The sequence below is a fragment of the Protopterus annectens genome, chromosome 3.part1, assembly GCF_019279795.1.
Source record: "Protopterus annectens isolate FY-2018-M chromosome 3.part1, PAN1.0, whole genome shotgun sequence".
Classification (NCBI taxonomy): Eukaryota; Metazoa; Chordata; order Ceratodontiformes; family Protopteridae; genus Protopterus; species Protopterus annectens.
The window spans coordinates 1,391,563,965-1,391,591,937 of record NC_056732.1 but is presented as its reverse complement, the minus strand read 5'-3'; the positions used below and the strand labels follow the sequence as shown (position 1 = coordinate 1,391,591,937).

General features: G+C 41.8%; 1 protein-coding gene across 1 annotated transcript in view; it reads right to left on the bottom strand.

The window, feature by feature from the left end:
* Nucleotides 1–27,973, bottom strand: part of LOC122797787 — a 626,362-nt gene that overhangs the window by 76,037 nt on the left and 522,352 nt on the right. Inside the window, exon 9 of the mRNA XM_044066308.1 lies at nt 3,347–3,736. Within this exon, the coding sequence (XP_043922243.1) occupies nt 3,347–3,736 (390 nt within the window). The remainder of the gene's footprint in view (nt 1–3,346; nt 3,737–27,973) is intronic.

The following is a 27,973-nucleotide window of genomic DNA, read 5'->3' as shown; positions in this document are numbered from 1 at the left end:
TAGGTTTAATTGGGAGGTTGAGGAGCATGAATCTTCTGTAACTGGAACATACCCTCCTGTCTTCCTTTTTGAAAATGAGGAGTACCACCCCAGTTTGTCAGTCCAGAAGTATTGTCCCTATTATCCATGCGACATTCTTTTACAAGGAAAAATAGATTGGTGCAGGACATTTAACTGAAGTTCACAAGTCCAGCAGCAATCAGAGGGCAGCCAGGTTTGCTTTTGAAATGGCAGTGGTTTGCATTCATTGTGCAATCAATAGAGTGCAACCAGTTGACTTTTTCCTAGAGGGAAGAAATGTAGTATTCCAAGGATTTCTCTTTTTCCAATGATGATGTGAGCTTAGAGTTGATCTATATAAGTAATGGGCATTGGGGTGTTGCCTTCAACATCCTGGGATTCAGTGGATTTGCAAAACTCTTTTTCCCATTGATTTTAGTGTCACATTCACACATTGCGAGCATACTTGTGTGTGACAATCACACATGAACTCCACACATGTCAAGGAGCCTGACCAGTGATACATGTGTAAAATCAATGAAGATAAAAGAACAAGTAGATGAAACCAAAATGTCAAAAAAAACATGCTAAATGTATCTATCATGACTTAACAGAGATTTAACAAATATTTCCCTTCCTCATGAGAAGGCTATGCATATATGCTTATTAAATATCTGCTGAATTGCAAGAGAGCAGTGGTAGTTTACATACCTAGTTGTCAGTGTACTCAAAGGATAATACATTCTGGGAATTCACCAGCTGGAATTGTGCATAAGTTAATAAAAATTCAGGGTAAATTTGTGCGGAAGCACTCACCCAAGCAGTGGAGGCAGAAGCATAGCAAGCTCTTGTACAAGCACTCATTGATGTAATGGTTAAATTGTTTACCTCACCTTCACAAGGTGCATTGTTTGATTGTTACCTTTGGAAGGGAAGCTGGTTAGGATTAAAATGGCCCACAAGTGCAGCTAGCCTAGTATTTGCTATGTATTTGCTCATACATCAGTTGTCAGGGGCATATCCCATAAGCAATAAAATCCTGATGGCTCCCTGGATAACAGTGTCTTTGAGTCAGCTATCATCCTAAATAAAATGAATGGGCTGTTTGTGTGGAAGTACTAATGCTCGGCAGGCAGTGGAAACTTAAATGACACAAAAATAACAATAGCTAAGTAAATACAAGATATTACTGTATTATATTGTATAATGTCTTGTGTACAGTTATGTGATTCCAAATGCTTCGGAATGTGAAATGTTGTACTATATCTTTTCTATGCTCCCATTTGATGTTTTGAAAAAGGGATTTATAAACAAAGTTTATTATATGTTCAGAAATTCAAAACAATTCTGCAATATTATCATAGTTTTATACTAATTATTTTATTTATTCAATTTTATTAACATTTAGGTTAAGGGTAGCAGATTTAAACCTCATATTTGCCAACTCAGCATTGTTAATGCATGCTCACTACAATGGAATGTACTTTAATACTTTGTGGAATGTACAGTAATACTTTGTGGAATGTATTGTAATACTTTGTGGAATGTATGGTAATACGTCCCCATTTTCATGCACTATGTTACTGTTTCTTATTCTTCCTCCTGTAATGATGCAACATCCTAAATCTGAACTGTAGATGTATATAAGCACCGCTTTTCCTTGATGCATTGCACTTCTGATGAGCTACATATTATGCTTAAGAATGAACCCAGCCCTATATCTTTACAGTATAGTTAGTGGTGCATTAAACCATGGCTTCAGTCAGAAAAGCTTTGTATTGACTTAAAGATTTAGCATTCATTTAATAAAATTGTCTCAAAATAGATTAACATTATCATCTGATGAACTGCATTTTATTTTACATGCATTCATTCTCAGATAACTTGCTTAATCCAGGGTTACTGAGGATCCAGAACCTACCTAGCATCCAATGGGTACACAAGGTAGTGTGAGTATTCTTGAATAGCACACAGACCCATCAGAGGATGTGCACACACAGACACACAGACACAGACACACACACAGACACAGACACACACACAGACACAGACACACACACAGACACAGACACACACACACAGACACACACACACACACACAGACACAGACACACACACACACAGACACACACACAGACACACACACACACAGACACACACACACACAGACACACACACACAGACACACACACAGACACACACACACACACACACACACACACACACACACACACACACACACACAGACACACAGACACACACACACAGACACACACACACAGACACACACACACACAGACACACACACAGACACACACACACACACACACACACACACACACACACACACACACACACACACACACACACACACAGCATGCATACCTATAGGCAGCTTGGGGGATCACTAATTCACCTATGGCAAGTTTTTGTAATGTGAGAATGAACTGGAGCACTCAGTAAAACCTCACATGGGCACAGGAAGAATTTGTAGACCCCAAAAAGAAGGTTCTTCTGTTGAAAATCAAACTGGAAAACTAAGTGTTGTGAGGCAGCAAAGCTAACTGCTTGCCAGATCCCTGGGCATAGAAGGCTAAAAGATTTGCTTATGATCCATCAGACCTGAGTTTGATTAGTGGCAGGAGCACCTACTGGATCTGGCAGGGAGAAGATAGGAGGGACACAACTTGGCTGGATCATCTTTTTTCAGTGACAGTGTGTTGGGTGCGTATTCAGGGTGCTTGGTCCCATGGTAGAGTCCCATTTGAAGACCAGAGACCACAAACGCTGGTTTCAAAGAGGGCAGGGATGCCTTGAGGGGCTGCAATTCTTGCAGAGTCTTGTAACACTCTCACTGATGCCCACTGCATATACATCCCTGGGGCAGCTTACTTGACATGGACTTTGAGGTTGGGGAGTAAAGCAGAAAAAACTCCTACCTTTGTGCATGATGGCACTAGCCCTCCCTGTTCAGCTCTTTTCCTGAGAGGAGCAAATAGGCTACAGGACTGTTGCCTCTAAGGGAATAAATGGATTAGGTCTACACTGCAAGGAGAAAAGGTCTGATAACCACAAGGTGAGGAGAAAAAGGAACAAAAAAAGTCTAACAACTGAGCCATTGTACTTACATCTAAGCATGTCACAGTTTAATAAATAAACATATAGACCCATGCACAACACTTTCCCATTTTAATACTGGAATACTGTTCAGTTAATCAAACACACTCACCCATGTAATGGCTCCCTATCTGGATAATATTAATGCCATATCTCACATACTGTCATAATTACAAAAATATGTCACCAGTAAAGGTTAAAATATTTGATGGTGAAGGCTAGGCCATACCTTTTAAGTTGAGGATAAATGACTTGGAGAACAGCTGGTTGGTAGTCGGCTGAAAAGCTACAAATCTGTATTTCTTGTAATTGTCCAGTTCACATGGTACGATGATGAGCTCTGAAGTTGCACTACATAGACTTTCCTTGTCGATTTCAGGCCTAGGTGTTAACTTACTAAGAATTTTGCACTGTTCTCCTACAGGAGAGCAATAGGGTAGCCCCAGGTGTTCCCTGCAAGTATTTTTCCACTCAGTTCCCTGAGATGAAGGACCTTCCTCTAACCACAAGTAAGTGATATCACTTGGCCAAAATCCAGTGGCCTTGCAACTCAGCTGCACTTGATTCCCAGGTATGGGTAGTTCAGGGGTGCACTCAATTGGATGCATTTTAGGAGGAGCTAAGAAAAAATAAAAATAAATGTAAATCAGTATTTAGTTAGCATGGAAAGAATGGTACTACCTAGAACTTAGTGAGTTAACAGATAGCAAACAAGTTAGAAATGTTTGAAATCATATATTGTTCTGCAGTGTAGGCAGTATTAAAAGAGGTTTCAAAGAAAATTCACAAAATATAGTATCTATCACATGGTTTAAGCAGTTTCATAAGCCAACAAATCTCAGTTATAAGGAAAATTTTTATTTTATATAATGCTTACATTTCCAAGATTCCCAAAAATATTCCTATCCATTATTTAAAATTAAGCACATGCATGTAATTTCATCTCATGAAATACCTTAAAAACATAATTTATTTTCTTGAAACATGTACAGTAAATGTATATTATTAAAATAACTTCTGGTTTAACAGTTGCATGTAGTACATAATGGCCTCCACTTATACAGTGGCTGAAATCGTAAACATAAACATGTATTTCTCCATTTCTTTTTCAAACTCATGACTGCACTCACTATTTATTTCACCTTAGAATGAATGCTTTGTCAGTGAAGGGGAAGTTTGTCCAAGATGCCCACCAAGTAAGCCGCTCTGATTATTTGCTCTCTTTAGTTCTTTTCTGACAGAAAGTTTAGCTCTTTCTGAAGAAGTCTCTTCCAGAGTAACTTTGATCCATATTATTGAGGACTTAAGTACTGTATCTGTTCATCATATTTTCATTTTATTATCATCCTTTCCTGTACATTTCCATTTGCAAACTCTGAATATGAGTTTCTTTAAAATAACCTCCACAGATTCCTTCTTCAGAAATGACAGACAAAAACATTACTTCATTCCAAAAATCAGCTGGAAAACTGGAAGAATTCCACAACAAAATAAATAAGATTCAAACAAACTAAAATGTTAAATGAATCCTTAGAGCAACATGACTAAAAATTAATGAACATTAAAGACTGTCTAAAGATGAAAACCAAATAATAACCCAGGAACTGGAACCACACAAAAATACTTTGAGCGCTTTCGTCTTGACAATGCAAAAGACTTCATCAGAATAAAACAGTAAAACAGCAGCCACCTTATATACACATGAAAAAATCTTGATTCACAGCAATTTTAAGGACACAGTGAATTGAAGAAATAAATACATTTACACTGATTAGTAAAACATGGTGAACCCCAAGTTAAAAAGTACAAAGAGTTAAATATAATTCACTGCACAAAAACAAAACCCTGTAGTCCATAATGGTACCATTATGAACTGGCTCTTAATCTTAAAACACTCTGAATAGAACATTGGTCATTCAAACCAGGGGGCAAGACAGAGTTCAATCTCAGCTGCCACTGTAACTCCTTGAATTCCAAAAATTCATTATGTGAACCCCTTCTTTGCCCCAAGTTCACATGGTCACTGACTACAAATTTAAATAAATGTAGTGAAAATACTGGTAGATGTTTAACCAAAGCATTATTCCTGTCCAACCTTTTTATGCTATACATATGTTGGTAAATTCTAGTACAGGCCTGTTTTGTCATCTTTCCTACATAGTATGCAGGACATTGTTGGCAAAGTGCTATATATATTATACCCCTTTTGACTTGCAGCCATATTCCTTTTTTAATTGAATAGACCCATAGTTATGAATAGTCACTGAATCACTTTCTAAAATGTGTTGACATTGAGTGCATGACCCACATTTTATCATCCTACCACCAGGTACATTGGGCCCCTCTCTTTCCACCATATTCTTAATGCAAATTTCCTTCTGATGCACTATTTTTGATCTTTCACCCACCACTTTAATGAACTAGGGATCCATTGTAAATATAACCCAATTGTTTTCAATAATATGCCTGATGTCATACAAGTCCCTGTTAAAAGTCAGAACTAGTGCTCTATTAAAATTTTTGTTGATATCCAAAGATTGAACTTGGGATGAGTTACACAATCCTATACCTATTAGTGGAGTGAAAATACCCCTTATTCTTTTTTGTATTACCTCGTTAAACGTATCAATAAGGAAACCCTCCGGATAACCTCTTTAGAAGAACATCTCCTTTAAAATATCACATCCCACCAAAAATTCTTCTGTATCCAAAACCATTCTTGCTAAGCGGACATATTGTCCCTTGACTAAGGATTTTTTCTGATGTAAAGGGGGGGGGGTGGCTAGAATAATATAATTAAGTATTTGAATATGTAGGCTTCCTATAAATGTTCGAGGAAAATTCACTTCTCAACCTATTCTTGGATAACTTAATAGCTAGGTAATTAATTTCTTCCTCGGATACATTCATGGTAAACGTTAAGAATGTAGTGGTAGAATGCAAGTATTCAGAAAAATCATTAAGCATATCTCTTGTGTCATGCCATCCAAAAAACGTGCAAAATATGACCAAGTATCAGAGAAACTGCTATTTAAAACATAGTTTAACTCCCAATAAGCCAAAACAATGTTGGTAAAGGAGGGGGCATAATACAGGTTTTTTTTAGTGCAGTGCATTATATTTGTTAAGTGTTTGTACTTTTTAACTTGGGGTTCACCATGTTTTACTTATCAGTGCAAATGTATTTGTTTCTTAAATTCACTGTGTCTTTAAAATTGCTGTGAATTTTAATGGAACATCCAATCACAAGTTTTTTCATGTGTATATAAGGTGTCCGTTGTTTCAGTGTTTTATCCTGATGAAGTCTTTTGCATTGTCAAGACGAAAGTGCTGAATCAAATTATTTTTGTTTGGTTCCAGTCCCTGGGTTATCATTTGGTTTCCATTGTTTTGGTGTGTCTTTCGTTACTATTCTTAGACTGTCTAAAGATGGAAGATTAAATGAGAAGGAAAGGAACAAAGAGGGCTGGATTTTTAGGTCTGGGCATTAATGCGGCACTGGGTCAACAGTGGATAGGCAGGCAACACAGTACTTTTAAAGAGACATGAATAGAGATAGAGTGACATAGCTAAGAGTGGAGAAGGAATCAAAGCTGTAATCTTATGTCACATTGTGCAAAACTCACGAGAATGTCAGAGAACCGCAGCAGGTATCATGAGTTGTTGTCAGCAGACAGATGGTGCTCACAACAAAGGAAAAGCAATACAGGATGTGAAAGGGTGTTCGGCAAGCTGGACATCTTATTTATTCATTGAAAAGGGGTAGAAAGGGGAGTACACGAAAGCAAGAAATAGGGTAAAATAAGCAGGGGAGCACCAGCAGGAGCACTGTAAGACAAAGCAAATTGAAGGAACGTAGGACATTTTGTTTAGTGGATGAAAGATTCTGTTTCATAGGTAAATAATAGGCAATCTGTCTGCAGACTATTATAAGCCTAGGCAATAGTCAGAGATAAAAATTAGATCCTGTACCTTGTGTCTTTGAGGTAAGGACTTTAAACATTATGCCAACTGCTTCCAAAATGATGCCACACTCATCAGTGCAGCACCCCCCATGTGCTGCACTGCAGTGACATTTATCCAGTTACCTGGAGTGGGAATAAAACCCACACACTTCTGGTCTTCCAGCAACAAAAGTAATTGGGCTGAGACAGATATGGAAAGAGAGAGAGAGAAGGATGGAGAGGAGGGGTGAAAGAAACAATAGGGGAGGAATGGTGGCAGTTGGACATATGCAAAACACCATAGACAGACAAGCAGGGGCAGATGTGGACTCATGAGGAAAAAGAGACACAAAACACACACACACACACACACATACACACACACACACACACACACACACACACACACACACACACACACACACACACACACACACACACACACACACAGGCGCGCACACACGCACACACACACATGCACATAAAGAAATGTTAGGAAAATGATAGGGAACAGAACTGGGATTGAGGCAACCTGCCAGCCTTCAAGTGACCCAAGCAACATTACTGGGACCCAGTAGGAGGCATGGGTCTGGGTACAGGTTTACAGGGACAAGGGCTGCATCCATCCCAGGTGGCCTGAAAACATCAGCTAGCCCAGGCAGCAAGTCTGCTACTTGGTGCATAAGGTTTTGCTAGAAGGTAATCCAGCATGTCGTAACCCAGTCTGCTACAGCCACTGCTACTCAGTGAAGTTCTGGAGCAACCCAGGCTGCTGACTGGGTGGACTAACTGCTTGAAATGAGCTAATAACCTTCCTAGATGAGGTACTGACATCCATCTTACTACCTCAGCCACAGTCTCGGCTAAGGTGGCAAACATGCCATGGCTGGCATGCCTGCAGCTTTGAAGGGCCATGGATACCTGCAAAAGGGAAACAGAAATGTGAATCCTGACATTAGTCATGAGGGCCCGAAGTGAAACAGCAGATATAAGCCATTAAAGGACATAAATGCCACTTAAGCCAGGAAAAGACCTAGACAATAGTGGCTGGTGACTTTGTAACAACTGGGGCTGCAGAAAGCAACTGAACTTTAGGGAAAATGTCTCATGGAGCCAAATACAGTAGGATGAAGCTGTATTACAGCAGGTCAATAATAGTTATCTATGATAAAACAGATGTGGTCATTCACTTTCATCCACAGACTGCTTAAGTACAAACCCTCTCATTATAGCCACTTTACTGACTATATATACACCTTAGATATTTAGCTGTAATCAACACTCCATGGGTCCCCTTGTTACCCACTAGTCTCCCCTGCAGTCCTCCAGTGCCTTCCTCTGTTTTCCCCTCACCGTGGTCTCTCACCATCCAGACAGATTACTTCTTTCTTACTTTTTCATACTTCATCTTACCCCCCCTCCCCCAATACTTTTAACACTCTGTATCTGGCCAAGACTCCACTGTAATTTAAGTCTGGGGGAAGTAAATTAATTAAGATGGGGGGTCTGCTAGTACCCCAGAAGTCATAAAGCTGTAGATGCACTGAAGTGCATCTTATATTTTTTTAATTAACTTTTAACTTAATGATGTTGGCCTGAACAAAAAAAAGGCTAATGAGTAAGGACATATATTCAATCTTTCTGGGAATAGTGCCTGTCCTCCAAAAAGACTGTTATCTTCTGTGTATCACTCTGGTGTTAGACTGCAATGAAAAGTAAAAGAACAAATGACCAGAGGCATATATTATACTGCTGAGGGTCTGGGAGAAGAAACCAAAACACTTCCGCAAAGATAAAAGGACTTCACATAGAAGGAATGAACAGCCAAAATCTTAACCGGAGCATGGAGTGCTGTTATATTACAATACTACTCAATACAATGCTCTGTCAATGATCATTTGCTATCATACAAATCCTGCCCAGACTACCACTGACAGCTACTCACTGAATGCAATGCTAATGCCTGACTGTTACAGAAAGTGAAAAATATTATGCACTCTAATTCTGCAAGTCCAGAATAAAGAAGGGCCATGGATAACTATGGAACGGAAACAACAGTGTCAGACACTTTTATCCATAGACACCCCCTGCATCCAGCAATTAAAGTCAAGTATATTGACTGAAATGTTACCTCAGATATCAGAATGTAATAAAAATATCAACAATTGGACAAAGTAATTTATTTAAACTCCTCCCACAGATGTGACCAAGTATTTCCACATCAGTCCATTTCAGTAGTTTAAGCATGTATGCACACACACAGTAAATGATACCATTCCCCCCAAAGACCGCTTAGGTAGTTTGTCCATATATGCACAAACACCAAAACAAAACATTTCCCCATGACCCCTTAAGTAGTTTGTCCATATAAGCACAAGCACAACCGAGATAAAAAAAAAGACATTTTCCTTAAAGTCTCCTTCAATAGTTTCTCCAGGAAATTCATCCCTGGTTTGGAACCTATGTCTCTAATGGGCACATGCAATCTGTACATGGTTCATCTCCCAGGCCCTAGCTTGTAAATGTTTCATCTCTCAAGCCCCTGCTTACACTTATGAAGGGTATTAGAGCTTGTTAGAGATTTGGGATGCATGGCTACACTTAAAAAGGTCCTTGTGGTCATTAGCCTAATAAACACCTATAAACCTATTGATCATGTATGCGCACTTACAATTACACACACAGACACACACACAGACACACACACACACACAGACACACACACACAGACACACACACACACAGACACACACACACACACACACACACAGACACACACACACACAGACACAGACACAGACACACAGACACAGACACAGACACACACACACACGCACACACACACACAGACACAGACACACACAGACACAGACACACACACAGACACAGACACACACACACACACACACACACACACACACACACACACACACACACACACACACACACACACACAAATTTTAATTAAGTACCTTCTTTCCACATACTAGCAGTAGCTCACATAGTGCCTGAAAAACAAATACATTAAAATAAATCAAAACAATTCCTCTGCTTGTGCTTCCTCTCCCACATTAACTACTTCCTTCTTCTTGGCTCAGTCTGCCACAGCTGTCTAGTGAGTAGCTCACTGAGTGATGCTTCTGTCATTCAGCAGTGCTGATCATTCCCGAATAATGATTGGGAAGCCTTAACTGGACTGTACACTGGTAATCGTAAGAAGCAGATTTTTTTTTCTTTTTTTTTTTTTGTTTTGGATATCCTTGGAACATAGCAGAAAGTTGACTATTAGTTGTCAGATTCATTGGGTCATAGGTAAGTGCTAGGCTAGCTGCCCTTGTGGACCATTTTAAGCCTAGGGGTCTATATTATAACACTGAGGACTTAAAACTTCGAATGTTATATCGACCCCAGTTCAGCGAACGCTTGAAATAGCGAAGCTGCACAACACCGAATATTTTCCTAGGGAAAGTATTCAGTGGGCCGTTTCTGCGGCTTCGCTATTTCCTCAACTGTGGTGCAAAGGTGATGTACCGGGTTAAGGTAAGTGTGCAAACAGACCGAGGTAAGGTGAGTGTGTGATAGTTAGGGACCTTAGGGATAGGGAGCGGGTAAGGTGTGTGTGCGATAGTTAGGGACCTTAGGGTTAGGGAGCTGGTAAGGTGAGTGTGCAATAGTTAGGGATCTTAGGGTTAGGGAGCAGATAAGGTGAGTGTACGTTAGTTAGGGACCTTAGGGTTAGGGCTGGGTTAAGGTATGTGGATAGCTAGTAGTGTATGTATGGTTTAGTGTAGGGTTCTGTGAAGTGTGTATGTGTGGATTATGTATTTTGGTGTGCTTGTGCTGTGTGTGTATTCTCGGAACAGCAAATTTTTTCCCTTGGAAAAAATTTGCTGTTCTGAGCAATCGAGCATATCACATTTTGAGATTCCAAGGTTGAGCTTATGATGTTCGACATTTGGAATTTCGATAATGTGATATAGACCCTAAGCCTAGCCAATCTCCCTTAGTGAGAATCAAACTGTGTACCTCTTGTCTTTGAGGTAAACACCTTAACCATTATTTGGGAAGACATAGTTAGACGGGTCCACTTTGTAAATTCGAAATACTGAAATCTCGAATTTCAGTATTTCGAACTTACAAAGTTGAATACTCACATTTTTGAAATTGGCAGAAGCGCAAAATTCAAAATACTGAAGCACAGATATTTTGAATTTCTGCTTCTGGTGGTGCGGTATTTGGATGTTTACATTTAACTTTGGTAAGTCTGTGTTTGTAAGTATGTTGGTTAGGGGTTTAGTGTGTGTAAGTGTGTGTTGTGACTGTTATGTGCATGTTTGAGGGACTGTAAGATGTGTGTGTGTTTCATTTGTGTTTCTGTTGTGCGATCTCGGAGTTAGAATATATAAGTAGGGGGTGTGGGGGGCACAGCCCCCCCACATGGGGGGGTGCCCCCCCACTTACATGTAGTTTAAATGCATTTGTTTGGTTTGGGGGGGGGTTTGTGTATGTTTGTACTGTATGTGTAGCATACTTGCGGAATTTTTAATTTCGCAGTTGTGTGTTATTGGATTAGTGAGTTGTGGTTGTGTTTTCAGCTTTGTGGTTTCAGAATACTGAAATTCGAGATTTCAGTATTTCGAAATTACAAAGTGGATCCAGTTAGACACAGTCCCCAGGATTCAGCAAGCTCTGCACAGTGTGCAAGAGCTGCTGGAGGGAATATGGCCGACGAGAATTCCAGGAACAAGCTCCCGGGATGTGCATGAGCCGCTCCTGCACTATTCCTGCATGGACACAGCTCCTGTATGCTAATTACCCCATTTGCAGGTGATCCAGGAAGCAGGCAGCCATTTGTACAGGATTAGTGTAACCTGCAGTAATGTATTCGGCTAGTAACCAAGTACATTTCTGCAAACTACCAAACGAAGCCATGACAGCTCCAAATAAAGGGTGTATATAATGCAGAAGGCTTGCCAATGGCCAAATATATGGCCATTCGCATGGAAAATAATTTCAAAATAACAAAAAAACATAACTTTTATTTATTTTTTTTTTTGGCCGATTTCGGCTGTTTAAGCATAGGGCAGCAGCAAAATAAAACCTTGAAAAATGCTTTTTAGGCAAAAAAATCACAATTTTGCCATTATAGTCAATGGCAAGCAGAAGACAACAAGGCCACTGAATAGAGGTTGCTAAGGGGGAAGGCCCAGTGTTAGACGTGTAACTGGGCATTAGCAGTCAGTTCTATGCAAATGAGGGGAATGATAGTGAATCACAGATTTCCCCTCATTGCTAGCCAGCACCCAACCTTGTAGGTGCAGGAAAACCATGGTGCAAGCCTAAGAGTTAGCTGATATCATAGAGGGGTGTGTCAGGCATACTGTAAGCTTATTGGAGATCTGTGCTGTGGGTTTGCCCTTAGCTTATCAGAGCTAAGGAAGGGTGTGTGTCTGAAACTGCCTAGCAGTGTTTACATTGCCTAAACGGGTGTGCGCACTGCGCACCAGGTTTTAAACAAAAAAATTAAGCCAGGAAATAGCAGCTCTGTTCACATCTGAGCATTGGGTTTGCATGGCGTGCCTCGGGCTTAAACAGAAAGGCAATGGGAAGGGAAAACAGCAGTAGGAAGGTAATCAAGGAGAACTAGCATAGCTGGCAGGTGAAATGTATCAGAATCAGCCAATTACACAGGCAGCAGCCCAGCCCAGCACACTACTATAAACTATGCAAACACCTTTCCCTCTGTTTTTTCCCACAAACTCTACACCACCGGTGTACACAAATGGGGATGTTTTACCTAACAAAAGCAGCAAAATGATAGGGGTTTGCTTTTGTTTTGCTCTCATAAATCAACATGTGGAAGAGGCTGAGGGTGGTGAGAGTGACAATGCTGATGACCAACCCACAGTGAGGAGAAGGAGAAGAGTGTACAGACCCAGGGTAACCTACCAGGGGATACATGAACTGGAGATATTGGAACGCTATAGGGTGGACAGGGACCTCCTACAGCAAATTGTTGGGCTGTGCCGGCCATGCCACACATACAGAACTAACAGAGGGGAACCCATCCCAGTGGATACCAAGGTATGTGTAGGCCTAAGAATACTAGCCGCAGGTACCTTCCAAAGGCCAAGCCAACTGGGGATATCATGGGGATCTCACAGACATTAGCATCCAGGGTACTCCACCAGTTCCTGGATGTCATGTCAGCACATGCCAGTGAGCACATATATTTCCTAACACCCTTGAGGCATTGACCAGTAATATGCGCCTCTTCCACCAAATAGCAGAATACCCTGAGGTAGTGGGTGCTATAGACTGCATGCACATACACATCAAAGCACCACTCGGTGAGCGGGTTAGAGTCTCCATAAACCGCAAGGGTTTCCCCTCCATCAGCTGCCAGGTCATGTGCAATGCCCAGGGCATTATAATGAATGTGTGTGCTTGCAGCCCTGGAAGCTATCACAACTCCCACATCTGGCATATGACGCAGCTGTACCAGAGATTTGCTAATGGGGACATCCCATATGGCCACCTAGTGGGGATGCTGGTTATGCACTGGAGCCGTGGCTGATGATACCCATCAGAAATGCACACACACCCAAACAAGAACTCCATAATGAGGCACATGCACAGACCAGAATCATAAGAGCATGTGTTTGGGATGCTCAAGTCACCAGCTACATGTAACCAAATTGTCATTGTATGTGCCATGCTACACAATATGATCCTGCAGAAACAGCTGCAGGAGGAACAGCATGGGGCAGGGCCACACAGCCCTCCATCATTGCCAAAGCCAGTACAGGCACAGAGTGACTCGGAGGAGGAACAACCTGAGCCTACCCCTATAGGCAGAAGGAGGCATGCCCAGTATGCCCAGGCCTTGGCAAAGAGGCAACACATAGCACATACACTGACATGGTGGGAACCCAGGGAATGACACCTCTCTCTGACTCGCACATACAGTAAAAAGGATGCCAAACATGACACTACCTGTGCTTAACCATGTATAGGGAGTGTACTATGTGCATCCAAGATAGTCAGCCCTCCAGCATCATCCTCAGTACTGCCACAGCCACAAGGTAAGTCACTCTCACTATCAATTGCTGAATGTAGTAGTATTTTCTGCTACCTGCATCTATGGTATGGATGTGAGCATGTAAGGGAATCGGGTGGCTGAATGGGATGGCAGCAGATAGTAGACACCTATATCAGCAACATGAAATCCATAACAAATACTGGTGTCAACATAGTAGGCAGTACTAGACAAGGTGACAAAACCCACTACAGGACATGTGGTGGGCCAAATGTGTGTCCATAAGACACACACATGCATGTCAGTGAGGCTCACATACCCAACAACACTCTTAGCCAGCAGGACAGGTGTAGACGAACACAAAGAAAGGCTGTGCTAAAGCCTCTGATTGATGGCTATGGTGAACAGCCCCCCTCTAGGCCTACACAGACAGACTACAACAGGTCAGGCAGTGGGATGTTAGTTCTGAAGGGTAAGAAGTCTGAAACTGAAATGTAGGTCAATAAAACCTAAGAACTGTAGTACACTGATATGCCTCTAGTCTGCATGATAGGTCAGAATACGGAATGAAATAGAAGCCAACAGAGTACCTGAAATACCAGTACAGTCATAGCAAATGTTTACAGTTGTCAGGTGTGCCTCCCCCACAGTCCTATGTAGAAATGTAGTAACATGTACATGTGGGTATAATAACAGTGGAGCACAGATTACCTGAGCTGGCCAAAGTAGCAGGATACATTGTTGCACGTGTACAATATGCAGGGCTCTGTGTGTTAGGTTGTTGTGTGTTGTATATTGTGTGAAAGTGGTTAGCATGTAGGCATGGAGAGTTGTGTTCCAGTGGCCAATGGCCAGTACTGTTGATGACAGGGACAAGTTCTCACAACTGCAGTGCCAAACATAATGCATCCCAGCAAGACACAATCCAGCAGTAATCCATACTAATTGTTAATATCTGTCACCATCTGAAAGATGGACATGTCATGAATGTGGGCCCTGACATACAAACAGTACACAGGTGGAAGTACCCTAGACAGAGAGTGTATAAAATGTTACTGTCAAATGGACACACCTTTGGAATTGTACATACAGGTTAGCAGCACATTAGTTGGCTATCTAGTATGGAATACTGATGTAGTCTGGCCAAACACTGGCAGACCACAAAAGGCACAGGTATGAAGTACTGAGAAACCACTGATGTCCCTGCACAAGCCAGCATATGTGGAATGCCCCACGTATATCTGTGATTCAGCAAGTAGCTTCCATAGCACACATGCACTCAGCTCACCCCACCATCATCCACAGGTACCTCACAGGTTATATCCCTGCTGTTAGGAATGAGTACAATATGACCCCCACCTCTGTATAGGCATAGCCACAGAATGCAGCATGCTGAAGAGGTGTCCCATGCAGGTGTGCCCCTAGCTGTAAGCAGCACCCTGGCAGCATCCACACCAATGGATCAATAAGGACAGAAACTATTGAAATTAACACATTGCACACCTATCCTGTCACCCCAGGGGAATACAGTGGCTTACAGCTCTGTCAAAGGCCTGTGTCTCACCTGTACTGCCAATGTATGTTATCTCATGGACTCCCAAATAATGACATAACACAGACCACAGAACACAAATGCAAGGCCATGTCGACAAATCCCAGTAGCATGTCCACCATGTCCTACTGCATGAACTGTGGACCAACCCCTAAATACTGCTGGGATGAAGTGATAACTATAGGGATACTTATCAGATATCATTTGCATAATGTTCGGAAGAAGATAGAATAATAGATGGGGGGGTAGAAGCATGGATGCCATGGAATGTGTGAAGTCTGACACTCAGATGTGTGCACATACTATCCCTGCCTGCAAACACAGGAATGGGTGGCTACAAACCTGCTCGTAAACCACAATGTGAAGGGGTAATGACCAGAAATATTAGCCCTGCCTCTGGGTAACCTGTGTGAATCTTTACAGCTGTGAGGTATGGCCACAGCAGGATATGGCTATTCTGCCACATTGATAGATGTACAAGCATGGAATCCTCAGCCACCACAGTACCAAGGTGCTGAACCATTTACACAGACCCATCAGCAAGTGTCTGCAGCTCCCCTTCCAGAATGGCATAACTGTGCAAGAATATGTAGGCTGCAGACCACAGTACTGGACACAGCTTCATTCTTCATAGGATCTTCTAGTCCTTCATAGGTTCATACTAGACTAATTGCCCTTGTGGGCCATTTTGAGTCTAGCCAACTACCCCAGGTGAGAATCAAACCCTGCACCTTGTGTTTGTAAGGTATACACCTTAACCATTAAGCCAACCTCCCACCCTCCCATCATCATCTTGTGTGTCTCAGGAAATTACTGCAAGCAAATATGTATACCTGTCAGTAGTTGATGACATAAAACATCACAGTGTAAAACAGTACATATGTCTGAATATCTCTGCCAACACCAAAACCATGTAGCAGAATCAGCACAGACACAATTAGTTACAATATCACACTATCCTTTGCCCATTGTGACCCCATATTGTCAACTGATCTACAGATATCCTGAAGAAACAGGTTGCTAACTGTAGGGGTAGAACACAAATGTCTGCACTGGAGTACAACCTACCTGGAATGGATTCACACATTCAGTACAGAAGGTCATACTGGGCATGCTCCCACATTTACAGAAATGAAGCCCATGTCTGGCAACAACAGTGGACTATACATATCTGTCAGTCGCAGATGTCTGTGCACACACTCCACATTACACACCAGTCATGCTTTGCACACACATTGGATAGGAATACACACACATATATCCAAGGACAACACACTATAATAGGTCAAACATACACATACATAGATGTGGTGAAGAGAGTGACAGACAGTGACAAAAAGCTTCTCATCATGAGGCCTGTCCCACCCAGCACACATCCAATTGGCCAATACGACATGATGTGCAAATGTCTATCACTGTAGACATTTGCTTCTGGTAGCCCTCAGTACTGTAGTGTCTGTGGTGCTTGTGATAACTATGTAACATGACAGTACAAGTCATTATTCATCTAGCAGTTGTATACATGGTCCTGTCAAATGTAAACCTGTGTGTGACTGAGTGTTGAAATGGTTTATGGCCCAATCACACACACTGCACTCCCAATTGCCCTACTTTAGCTAGCCTGCTGCTGTCATTCACCTTGAAATACACCTTTGGAGAAGGGCTATTCCTATAAGCTCCATGGCACATGCTATAACTGTGTAATGCTGTAGTGTGATGTACTAGTTAGGTAGGAGTTCTAATCCCAGACAAGGCAACTGTGAGAGTGTGTGTGTGTGTGTGTGTGTGTGTGTGTGTGTGTGTGTGTGTGTGTGTATGGTTAAAGCATTTGAGGCCAGTCACAGTCACTACACTTTCCATTGAACTACTTTGGCAAGCCTGCTGATGTCATTCACCTTGAAAAACACCTTTGGAGAAGAGCTAGACCTATAATCTCCATGGTGCATGCGATAAATGCAGTACACTGTAGTAGCAATACATAGCTAGGTAGGGGTTTGAATCTCAATACTGTCAAGTGTGTGTGTGTGTGTGTGTGTGTGTGTGTGTGTGTTTGTCATCAGTATCCTGTGTGGAGGTAGCTGTGATTGTGTAATAACAGTACTCATTGTGGGGTGGGTTTTGCAAATTTCTTACATTGAGGACCTACTATATGTCACAATGTCCACCTTACAAGGACAACATATGTTAAACAGCAGAGAGGCTGGTGTACACAATCCATACCCCTACATTTGACATTATGGATTGGTGAACAATATAGGCAACCATTGTATTACCCAGAGAATACTCTCCGCCCATGTCTCATACGCAAACACACTTGGCTAGGCAACAACCACTATATTGGTAGTTCCCTGCATATTGCCCACAGATAGTAACCACAGTTTGATTGCAGTGGACTACAGAGGACATGGCACCCTGTTCCATCCCTACAATAGGCAAATAATTGCTTACAGTGGTCCTTTGCAATGTTCCCCACTGGATGCCTGCAACAACTGCAGACTCAGCAAATGTAACCCACAAAGGAAATACCATGCCTTATACACATGCCCTGTATGAACAGATGCCACTAACACCAGTGACTACCTATATCATGCTGTCAATGTAGGTAGATCCATAGCCAATTCTCACCACATGAGGTTAGGAATGCCACCTCAGATGATAACAATCTGTCCACACAACATGCCCCAGACACCACAGGTACACTTCCACATGTCACAGAACATGCATGTGGGACATGTGCACAACCCAGGCACCATCCATGTTATGGAATATAGAACACATGCATAGCAAGAATTGCACAGCACTGGCCACCCACAATAGTAAACCAGATGAGTGGATGGTGAATACAATACCCACCTGTGTGGGCCAATCCAGGGGACTACACCCCTGAGCCACACTGCAGACCATTGTCATGTGGCCTGATGCCAAGGTATACCCTTTGCTAGCCTTGTGCAGCCTTCTGGCACAGTCAACTACTACATACCTGTGAAGCAATGAACCCATGCATGTCAGTACTGGCAAATCTGTGTGTGTGTGTGTGTGTGTGTGTGTGTGTGTGTGTGTGTGTGTGTGTGTGTGTGTGTGTGTGTGTGTGTGTGTGGAGATTAATGATTTGGAAGCCATTCACACTCACTACACCTCCCATCACCCTACTGTAGCATGCCTTCTGATGTCAGTCACCTTGACATACCCTTTGCCCATATATCAGTCTGATAACCCCTGTGGTGCATGTGATACCTGAGTAATACTGTATTGTAGCAAACTAGTTAGTTAAGAATTCAAATCCTAACCCTGCCAACTGTGATAATGTGTGTGAGTCCCTGAGAGAGTGTGGTTGTGTCTTCCTTGACACCTGCTTTTGTGGACAGGCAAAAGTACTACACTTACCTCATCCCTCGTTTATCACTGCTGCTGATGTCACTCACCTTCAACAATACCTTTGGACAGTTTTCCAACATGTAAGCTCTGTGGCGTATGCAATAACTGCATAAAAATGTAATAGCAATACATAGTCAGGCAGGGGTTTGAAACCCTGTACTGGTAAGTGTGTGACACAAACATGCGTAGCTCTTGCTCTCCTACCCAATTCCTTTCTTACTTTGTCTCTGTCTGTCTCTCTCACTCCCCTCTCTGGTGGATGTGGAGAAGTACACCTTGCTTTGCTTAGGCAGCAGCTTGTGTTTTGTAAGTGATGCTCATGATCAGCTGATGGCCTGTGCATGAATTGCAGTCCCCCACTAGCTGATTGCATGTGGACAGCTGCAGTATTATTCCCATAGCCAATTGCATGGAAACACACTCCTATAACTATGAACATCATGTGGGTGTTGGCCCTTTTCATTCAATGTGATCAGGACTTCATGTCGGTGTTGGGCAAACAGCATCACAGAGGGTAGTGGGATATACCTCTTACAATATACACTGTGGAGGCAGGCTAGTAAACAGGAGGGGGATGTTCCAGACAGGAGGACAGAATGTAAGTCTTGCTCTTTTACATTTGAAGTAATGCTGGTTTAACAGGGTTTGTGTGGATATGTCTGGTCTACATGATTTAATATCTGTTATGACAGTGTTATATTGTTGAGGAAACTCTCACCTGTAAGGCTATTTGCAGACTGGCCAGTGTTTGGAGTCTTACATATGTTGTGTTACTCACGCATGTCCTATCTTTAGAAATGCAGTAGCATACTCTGAGGATTGTAGTCAGTACATGGTGACAGCCATGTGAGTTACTGACTTCATATCCCCCAGAAGAGATATGTCACAACAAACACTGTTACACCAGTAAATGTATGCGTTTATCACAGCAACATGTCAATATTGGCCCTATGTTTGTGCCTCCAGCCACAACTCTGTCAACTTTTGTACATATGTCATGCAGTAAGAGGTGCATATGTTCAGTACATCATTATTTACTGACATCATACCTGATAACAAGCCAGTGAGATATCAGACTGCTAGACATGTTATCTTTAATCTATCTGTTATCTTTAGTTATCTTTTAGTCTATTATTATTGTTATCTAGTTACTGTCTAGAACTTTTGTAGCTCTGTGTTTTACTTCTTATTTCTCAAGGTTTGTAATTAGAGCTTACTACACAATTGTACCAATTTTGCTGCTGTGTTACTCCATGTCATGATCACTTCTACTGTATACATACCTTTATTGTTATTGTTTTCCTATCTACCATGTCTTTCTGTGGGGCTTTTCTCCCCGGGCCTCCACTGAAAAAGGACCTGTGTCCAGTCGGAATTTCCCGGTAAACAAATGTAAATAAATAATAAATAAATGCTATGTTTAGTAGGCTTATATTTGAGGACTAAACCTGGACATTCGGTTGTAGTGTGTACAGTAGTGAGGTCTGTGTACTTATGGTGACTGTTGACAGAGTGTGTATTGTGAATATGTACCTTGGCCTGTGTACAGACTGTGGTACATGTCATTGTTCTTGGTCCTGCTCTATCTGATGTTATATGCTGCTCCAATGTATGGTACCCAATCAGCGTACATGTTTGTAGGGCCAGACCGACACATATCCCATACCACAGTCAGGCATTGGAATACACTGTGTATTGGCCCAGTATATGTAGGGTTAGTGTGTGAGTCATACATATGAGGATGGTGTTGATCACACAGTCCATATACTAAATTATTAAGCACGCTTACCATATGTGACTGTGGCTGTGTTCAGATTGGTTTTGGGTATGCGCTTTCACATAGGTGTCTGTTACTTCATGCTGTTACATGCCTGTAGAGCCTGCTATATTTGCAGGTACATGTGTATTCCCCCATAAGAAATGTAGGCTAGTGTTGTGGCAGTCTGCCTGTAGTTTGCAGAGTGCTTTGTGACATGCCTAGCAGCTCAGTGTACTTACCTAGTGGGATGTTATGTCCAGATATTTGTCAGATGTACTGTTGCCGGGCCACCATAACTGTTGTGTAATTCTGACAAAGCAGTGGGATACTGTACAGATGTATGTCACTAACTAGTGGATAGTATGTGGGCTTGTGACCTCTGCTCCTCTGGTTATTATGTGTCAGGACAGACAGGAGTGTGTGAATGCATAAACTATATGAGCTTATCTATTCCAGTATTTTCATGATATCCCCATTTACATGGCTGTAAACATCCACTTTGTCAGGCTTGTTCCACACGTCTTGCACTAAGGGGTTCTGTGTATACCTCTGGACTGACCAGATTGTGTCAGACTGTCCACATTTATTGGTCATATCTCTGCTGTATTCCACAGGATTATTACTGTGCTTTGTGTGGTACTTCACTATGATGATCTTATGATGTCTGTCAGTAACTAATGGTGTACATGTCAATATCAGATGTGACTTCCCAAATAACATGTCTGTTAACACAACCCTTGTTACTGTAGCAACATTCTACATTTATACCTGCAATACTTACATTACATCCCCTTGCACTAACAGGGTGTGACTATTGGTGCTGAGGTATGACTCCACTACATGTTATGGACATATGTTTTATATATATATATATATATATATATATATATATATATATATATATATATATATATATATATATATATATATCTATATATATCTATATATATATATATATAATGGGTCCCCTTTGGTAGATCGAACTTTCAAATGTCTGAAGACGATATGGCTCAGACCATAACCTCGAACATTTAAAAGTCCGAACAGACTGAATGGAGATCCGTGTACAGAGCGGAATGGGAATTTTTTCCATTTCCGCAATGTAGTGCAATCTTAGAGTTGGTATATTTATGTAAGGGAAGTGTGGGGGGTGAAGCCCCCCCCCCACCCCCCCACGCTGGGGGTACAGTGGGTCATAGCCCCCCTGCTACAGCAGTTTAATTTTGTTTTTTTTTGTTTTTTCATTTTTTACTTCAGTGTTCAAACTATTACAGGTTTGAACATATGGTCTCGGATCTACTTCTGTTTGCAGAATATACATGTCCCAGGAGGTCATCTGTCCAAGAACTGTCTGACAAATGCTAACATTTCACAGGTATCATTCTGTGGAAGTACATTCCATCACAACTAGTAGTAGATGTGTAAATGCCCTCTTCCCCACTGTATAGGTGTACAGCGATACTGGGGTTGGTATATATAGCTGGGTGTGGCTCGTGTGGACACAGCCACCATCATTGCAATTACTGTTGAGTGTATCCCTCTGCTTAGCTGGCTGTAATACTGTACAGTTCATGTTAACAGGTTAAGTAGTTGTCAATCACACTATCTGCGGTTCTACAGCACCTCACACCCTCCAAAGAGTAGGGCTGTGCTACCCACACCAGCACACCTATGTTTACCAAGTTGAGGATTGCACTATATTGGGGAAGGAGACATATACCCTGCCAGGACCATCGTCAATGACATTAAACTAGCAGACTGCCGATTTCCCAATGTGTTGTTGTGCCCATTCTGTCTTGGTGGAATTACATTAGCTAAAATGGGTTCCTTGCACAAGTACATACATCCATGTGTACAGTATTCTCTGTGTATTGCATCAACAGCAAAGCCTGTGTGTGTGTTATACACAAACATGTGGTGTGTACCATGCAGTACACTTACCATTGTCCACTGTAGAAGGGCTGCTGACATCAGCCACCATGTACTCATCTGTATACATCCTCTGTCAGCCATGTGGCACACGCAGTAACTGTTATACAGACCTGTGACATGTGTTCACCTGTACTCAGGATATGGCACAGCCAAGGTGTCACCACAGTGCCATACCCCTTGTAGGAAACAACAGCAGACCAACATCCTGCTGACACATGGACACTACAAAACAAACAGAATACATTATGGAGACCACAATCACTCAGTGTTAATAACAGCTATAATGCATCATGGCTGGACAGCTACACTACTTGACATGTATGCATTAAACATTACTGCTGACAACATGTTACACAACATCACATTGGTACACAGTAGTACAGTCACCCTGTGCATCAGAACCATATTAGCCTGTCCCTGCATTGATGTTATGGATGACAGAGATGTGGCACAGGTATCATCATATGCGCAGGGTGTGTTGTTGATGTGCCAGAGACCTAGGCTGAGACATACATTTGACATTGTGTGTGTGTGTGTGTGTGTGTGTGTGTGTGTGTGTGTGTGTGTGTGTGTGTGTGTGTGTGTGAGTTTAATTATTAATTGGGCTGTGGTAATGTGGTGTTTGTAGGTATGAGGTTGCCCTAGCTGTGTTCGTGATGTGTGTGTGCATGCATGCACACAGTTCTGCCATGTGGCTGCACTATACAGAGGTTTGTTGGACAGCTGCAGACCATACCTGGCAGGGTGTGTAGTTCATTGTCGTCTGCCATGGACATGAGAACTGTACCTGCCAGGGGTTCCACGGGCACCACCAGGTACAAGCCAAGCTATAGTACTCTCCCCTGATGAGGACATATGTCCGCTGGATCCAGGTTCCTTTTGGGACTGGCCAGGGCCACGTGCACATGATCTGCTGTGTTGTGGTGTGGACAGCTCCTCCCCCGCAGTGCTGGGGCTGGTACTGCCACTATGGGAGTGGCTCTGACTTTTGGCACATCCACGTCGAACACTCCAGCTGTTGGTGTTGCTGGCCTATGTCCACGTGGCTGTTGCACTACTCTCACCATATGCTCTAGGAAAGACATTCCATGGTTGAGGATTCCCACTATCTCACCCAACCATCTATCCATGACCTCTGCAAAATAACGGTGGGCACCTGCAAGATCACAGATGTTATCAATAACAGCTGATTGTGTAATCCTCTGCAGCCTCAGACCCTGTCTGGTATACTGTTCCATACATGCCTGCACCTCCATGACGGCCTGAAACATGCATCTGGTTGCACCAGATGTGGCACCTCTGCCAGGAGCATAACCAGCAGCCCTCCTATGAGCACCCCTGTACATCTGCCTGTGTGGTACCCTGCCGGGCATCCAACTATGGCTGCTGTGTCTAGACACATGTGCCATAGATACCACATTGTCCTGTCCCATGCCACCAACTGCCAACTGTCCCTCAGCTATGGTCACTGGTGAACGGGTATGTATAGGCAATGTGACTGTGTGCGGGGATGGGATGGATAACAGTGGGATGTCAAATGATGGTGCAGCTTCAGCCCCTGACAACCCCCACCTGTGTCTCAACACACCTATCACCATTATCATTTTCTGTATGGACACCAACATTAGATCGCCTGCAGGAGGGACTGAGACCCACCTCACCACCTGTGAGGGGAAAACAAGAAAGACACTAAGACCTGTATGTCATTGCTTAACAGTACACACACACACACACACACACACACACACACACTTACAGGTGAGGTTGCACAAAGATTTACACACAGACCTCTCATTACTCATCTGTCAACATGCATGACATATGGCACTCAACAGCATGCAGTGCAGCTATAGGCAATCCCTGTTACCAACATTATACATCTCTGTGATGCATGGGTTGTGTTAGTAGGTGATGCCCCTTCCCCTGGAACACACTGCACCCATGTACACAGTATTGCTGTGCACCTGTTCATTACCCTAGCATGTACTGTGCACCATACCTCACAGGTATACACACCATTGCTGAATGTGTATATGTGTGTCAGTTATGTTTGCTCTGCTGCTCACAGCCCCTATGTGTTTGTATGACACATACCTGGGATGATATGTGGACATATGTCATTTGTGAATGCCTGATGTCTGATTTACAGATCTTATCATCAGTGGTGCATGTATAAAAACAAAAAATTGCCAAGGCTAGAAGGTGCAAACAAGAATTTATTGTAACAGTAAGTGCTTTTGTGGGCACACATACACCCACTTCTTCAGACTGTTCAACAAAACTAACACACCACATTTAAATAGTTAGCAAAATAAGCACATGATGGTCAGATGTTTAAAAAGGTCCAATGGGACTTAGAAAAAAATCAAACAACATATAATTAAAATACTGCTTATAAAATGTTTAAATACAGATATAGTATAAAATCTGAAATTACCAAGAATCTGTATATCCCTAAACTACATTAGTTTATACAAAATGCACATTCCAAAGGTAAAAATAACATTCTAAAGATAAAAATACTATCTCATCAGATTCCTTAGTTTTAGAATGCAAGCTATTGAGCACGTATCATTTAACCCTGGGTATTTGAAGGCGTCTAGTCTGAGCTGCAAATATAATTCTCGCTGCTCTAACCATAAAGAAAATGATCCTACCCTAATATGAGAACAGATCTGGTCAATAATCCTAAAGGAGAATGCATGGCCAGGGTTATTAAGTATGTGCTTAGCTAAGGCATTCTCAGCTTTCCTGTTCCTAAGAGCATATTGATGTTCATATATGCGTTCCTTAAGTTTCCTATCCGTCCTACCTATATAGAAACCTAAGCAGGAATTACACTTAGCTAAGTACATGCACCCCCTTAGAATTGTAGTTATACCTTCCCTTGCAAACAATATTTGTATTATTAACTTGGCACAAGGAACCAGTATCTATGAATCTGCAAAAATTGCAGGCTTCACATTTAAACATACTCTTAGTCCTTGGGGTTTGTAACACAGTGTTACCTAAGAGGTACTTCAAATTGCTGCCCCTCCTAAATACAATATTGGGGGTGAGGGGCAAACTTTTCCGCACATTCTCATCTGCGTTAAGAATATTCCAATTTTTCTGCAAAATGTTCTTACTATAATACACATCAGTACTAAAAGTGATAATAAATGAAGGAGAAAAGACAGGGCTATGGTTAACTTGGTCAGTCCTGTCCTCCATAAACACACCCAAAGAGGGGCTACTACTGTAATTGTTCAAGTATAAGCCCTCATCTGATTCAGACACATTCAAAATAGCTCTAAAGTTTCCAGTGCTCCTTTTAGAGGTGACCTAATGAATCAATTTATCCAGAAAATAATCTGGGTAACCTCGGTTCATCAATAGGGTACATAAAATATTACATTTCTCCTTAAAATCAGCCAAGTTTGAAACCATTCTGGCTGCCCTGATTAACTGGCCTTTCACCGCGGATTTTGTCTGATGCATAGGGTGTGAGCTGGTAAAGTGGTGGAAAGAATCTGAATAGGTCTCCTTTCTGTGGATGGTGGCCACATACTTCTGTCTGACCCTGTCCTTCTGTAAGTATACATCCAGATATGCAATTACTGGGGCTAGCTTTGAAATTTGGTCATGTGTTTTTGGGAGAAGAAATTTGTTCTGGAACATAGGCTATATTCAAACTATTTAGTTAATTACATCCGATACCTGGATGATATATTCCTAATGTTTGAGGAAGGTGCTGACATTTTTAACGAATTTCTGGTATACATTAATACTACAACTGATTTTTAAGATTTACCAGTAATTTTCATATGGAGAAAATTCCATATTTTCTGGATAAACTGATTAAGGGTATGTTTAAATGTGAAGCCTGCAATTTTTGCAGATTCATAGATACTGGTTCCTTATGCCAATTTAATAATACAAATATTGTTTGTAAGGGAAGGTATAACTGCAATTCTAAGGGGTGCGTGTACTTAGCTAAGTGTAATTCCTGCTTAGGTTTCTATATAGGTAAGACGGATAGGAAACTTAAGGAATGCATATACGAACATCAATATGCTATTAGGAACAGGAAAGCTGAGAATGCCTTAGCTAAGCACATACTTAATAACCCTGGCCATTCATTGTCCTTTAGGATTATTGACCAGATCTGTTCTCATATTAGGGGAGGACCATTTTCTTTATGGCTAGAGCAACGAGAATTATATTGACAGCTCAGACTAGATGCCTTCAAATACCCAGGGATAAATGATACATGCTCAATAGCTTGCATTCTAAAACTAAGGAATCTGATGAGATAGTATTTTTATCTTTAGAATGTTATTTTTACCTTTGGAATGTGCATTTTATATAAACTAATGTAGTTTAGGGATATACAGATTCTTGGTAATTTCAGATTTTATACTATATCTGTATTTAAACATTTTTATAAGCTGTGTTTTAATTATATGTTGTTTGATTGTTTTCTAAGTCCCATTGGACGTTTTTAAACATCTGACCATCATGTGCTTATTTTGCTAACTATTTAAATGTGGTGTGTTAGTTTTGTTGAACAGTCTGAAGAAGTGGGTGTATGTGTGCCCACGAAAGTACTTACTGTTACAATAAATGCTTGTTTGTACCTCCTAGCCTGGGCTATTTTTTGTTTTTATAGTAGCTCTACTATTTATTTGTAGTAACGGTGCATGTATGGCCAATAAAATGCAATTATACTGACAACCTTCAAACCTTACTGTGGCTATGGGGAGTTTACACACCCTTATTGACGTAGCACCATCTTCCCTGATATGCCATGGGGCCACATTACTGCATATGTTAACATTACACTAACCTGATATGTGACATATGACCTGTGCAATCAAATGCAGTATCAAACAAATGTGTTAGTTGTGCAGATGCTGATTGAGTTGCATACAATTTGTGGGTGCATTTGTGTGCACCCCCTTATCATGATAGTTTGTTGCACCAACTGTTAAGTGTACTCCAGCAGCTACTATTCCTCAAAGGGGTATACTAGCATGGGCCATCTGCATTTGTCAGTATTTGGTCACTCTGCCCTACAAATGTCCCCCAATTCAAGGTCAACTTGTGTGCACAGCCCTTGGAGGTCACACAGTGCCGTCACTATTGCTATGGAGTCTGGGTTATGTCTGCCACAATTCATGACCTTGACTGTATGCAGATACAGCCATTCTTAGCGAGCTTTGGATCTTTGCTTCAATTTACTGTTGTGTTTCAGGATGACACCCCCTCTGCAC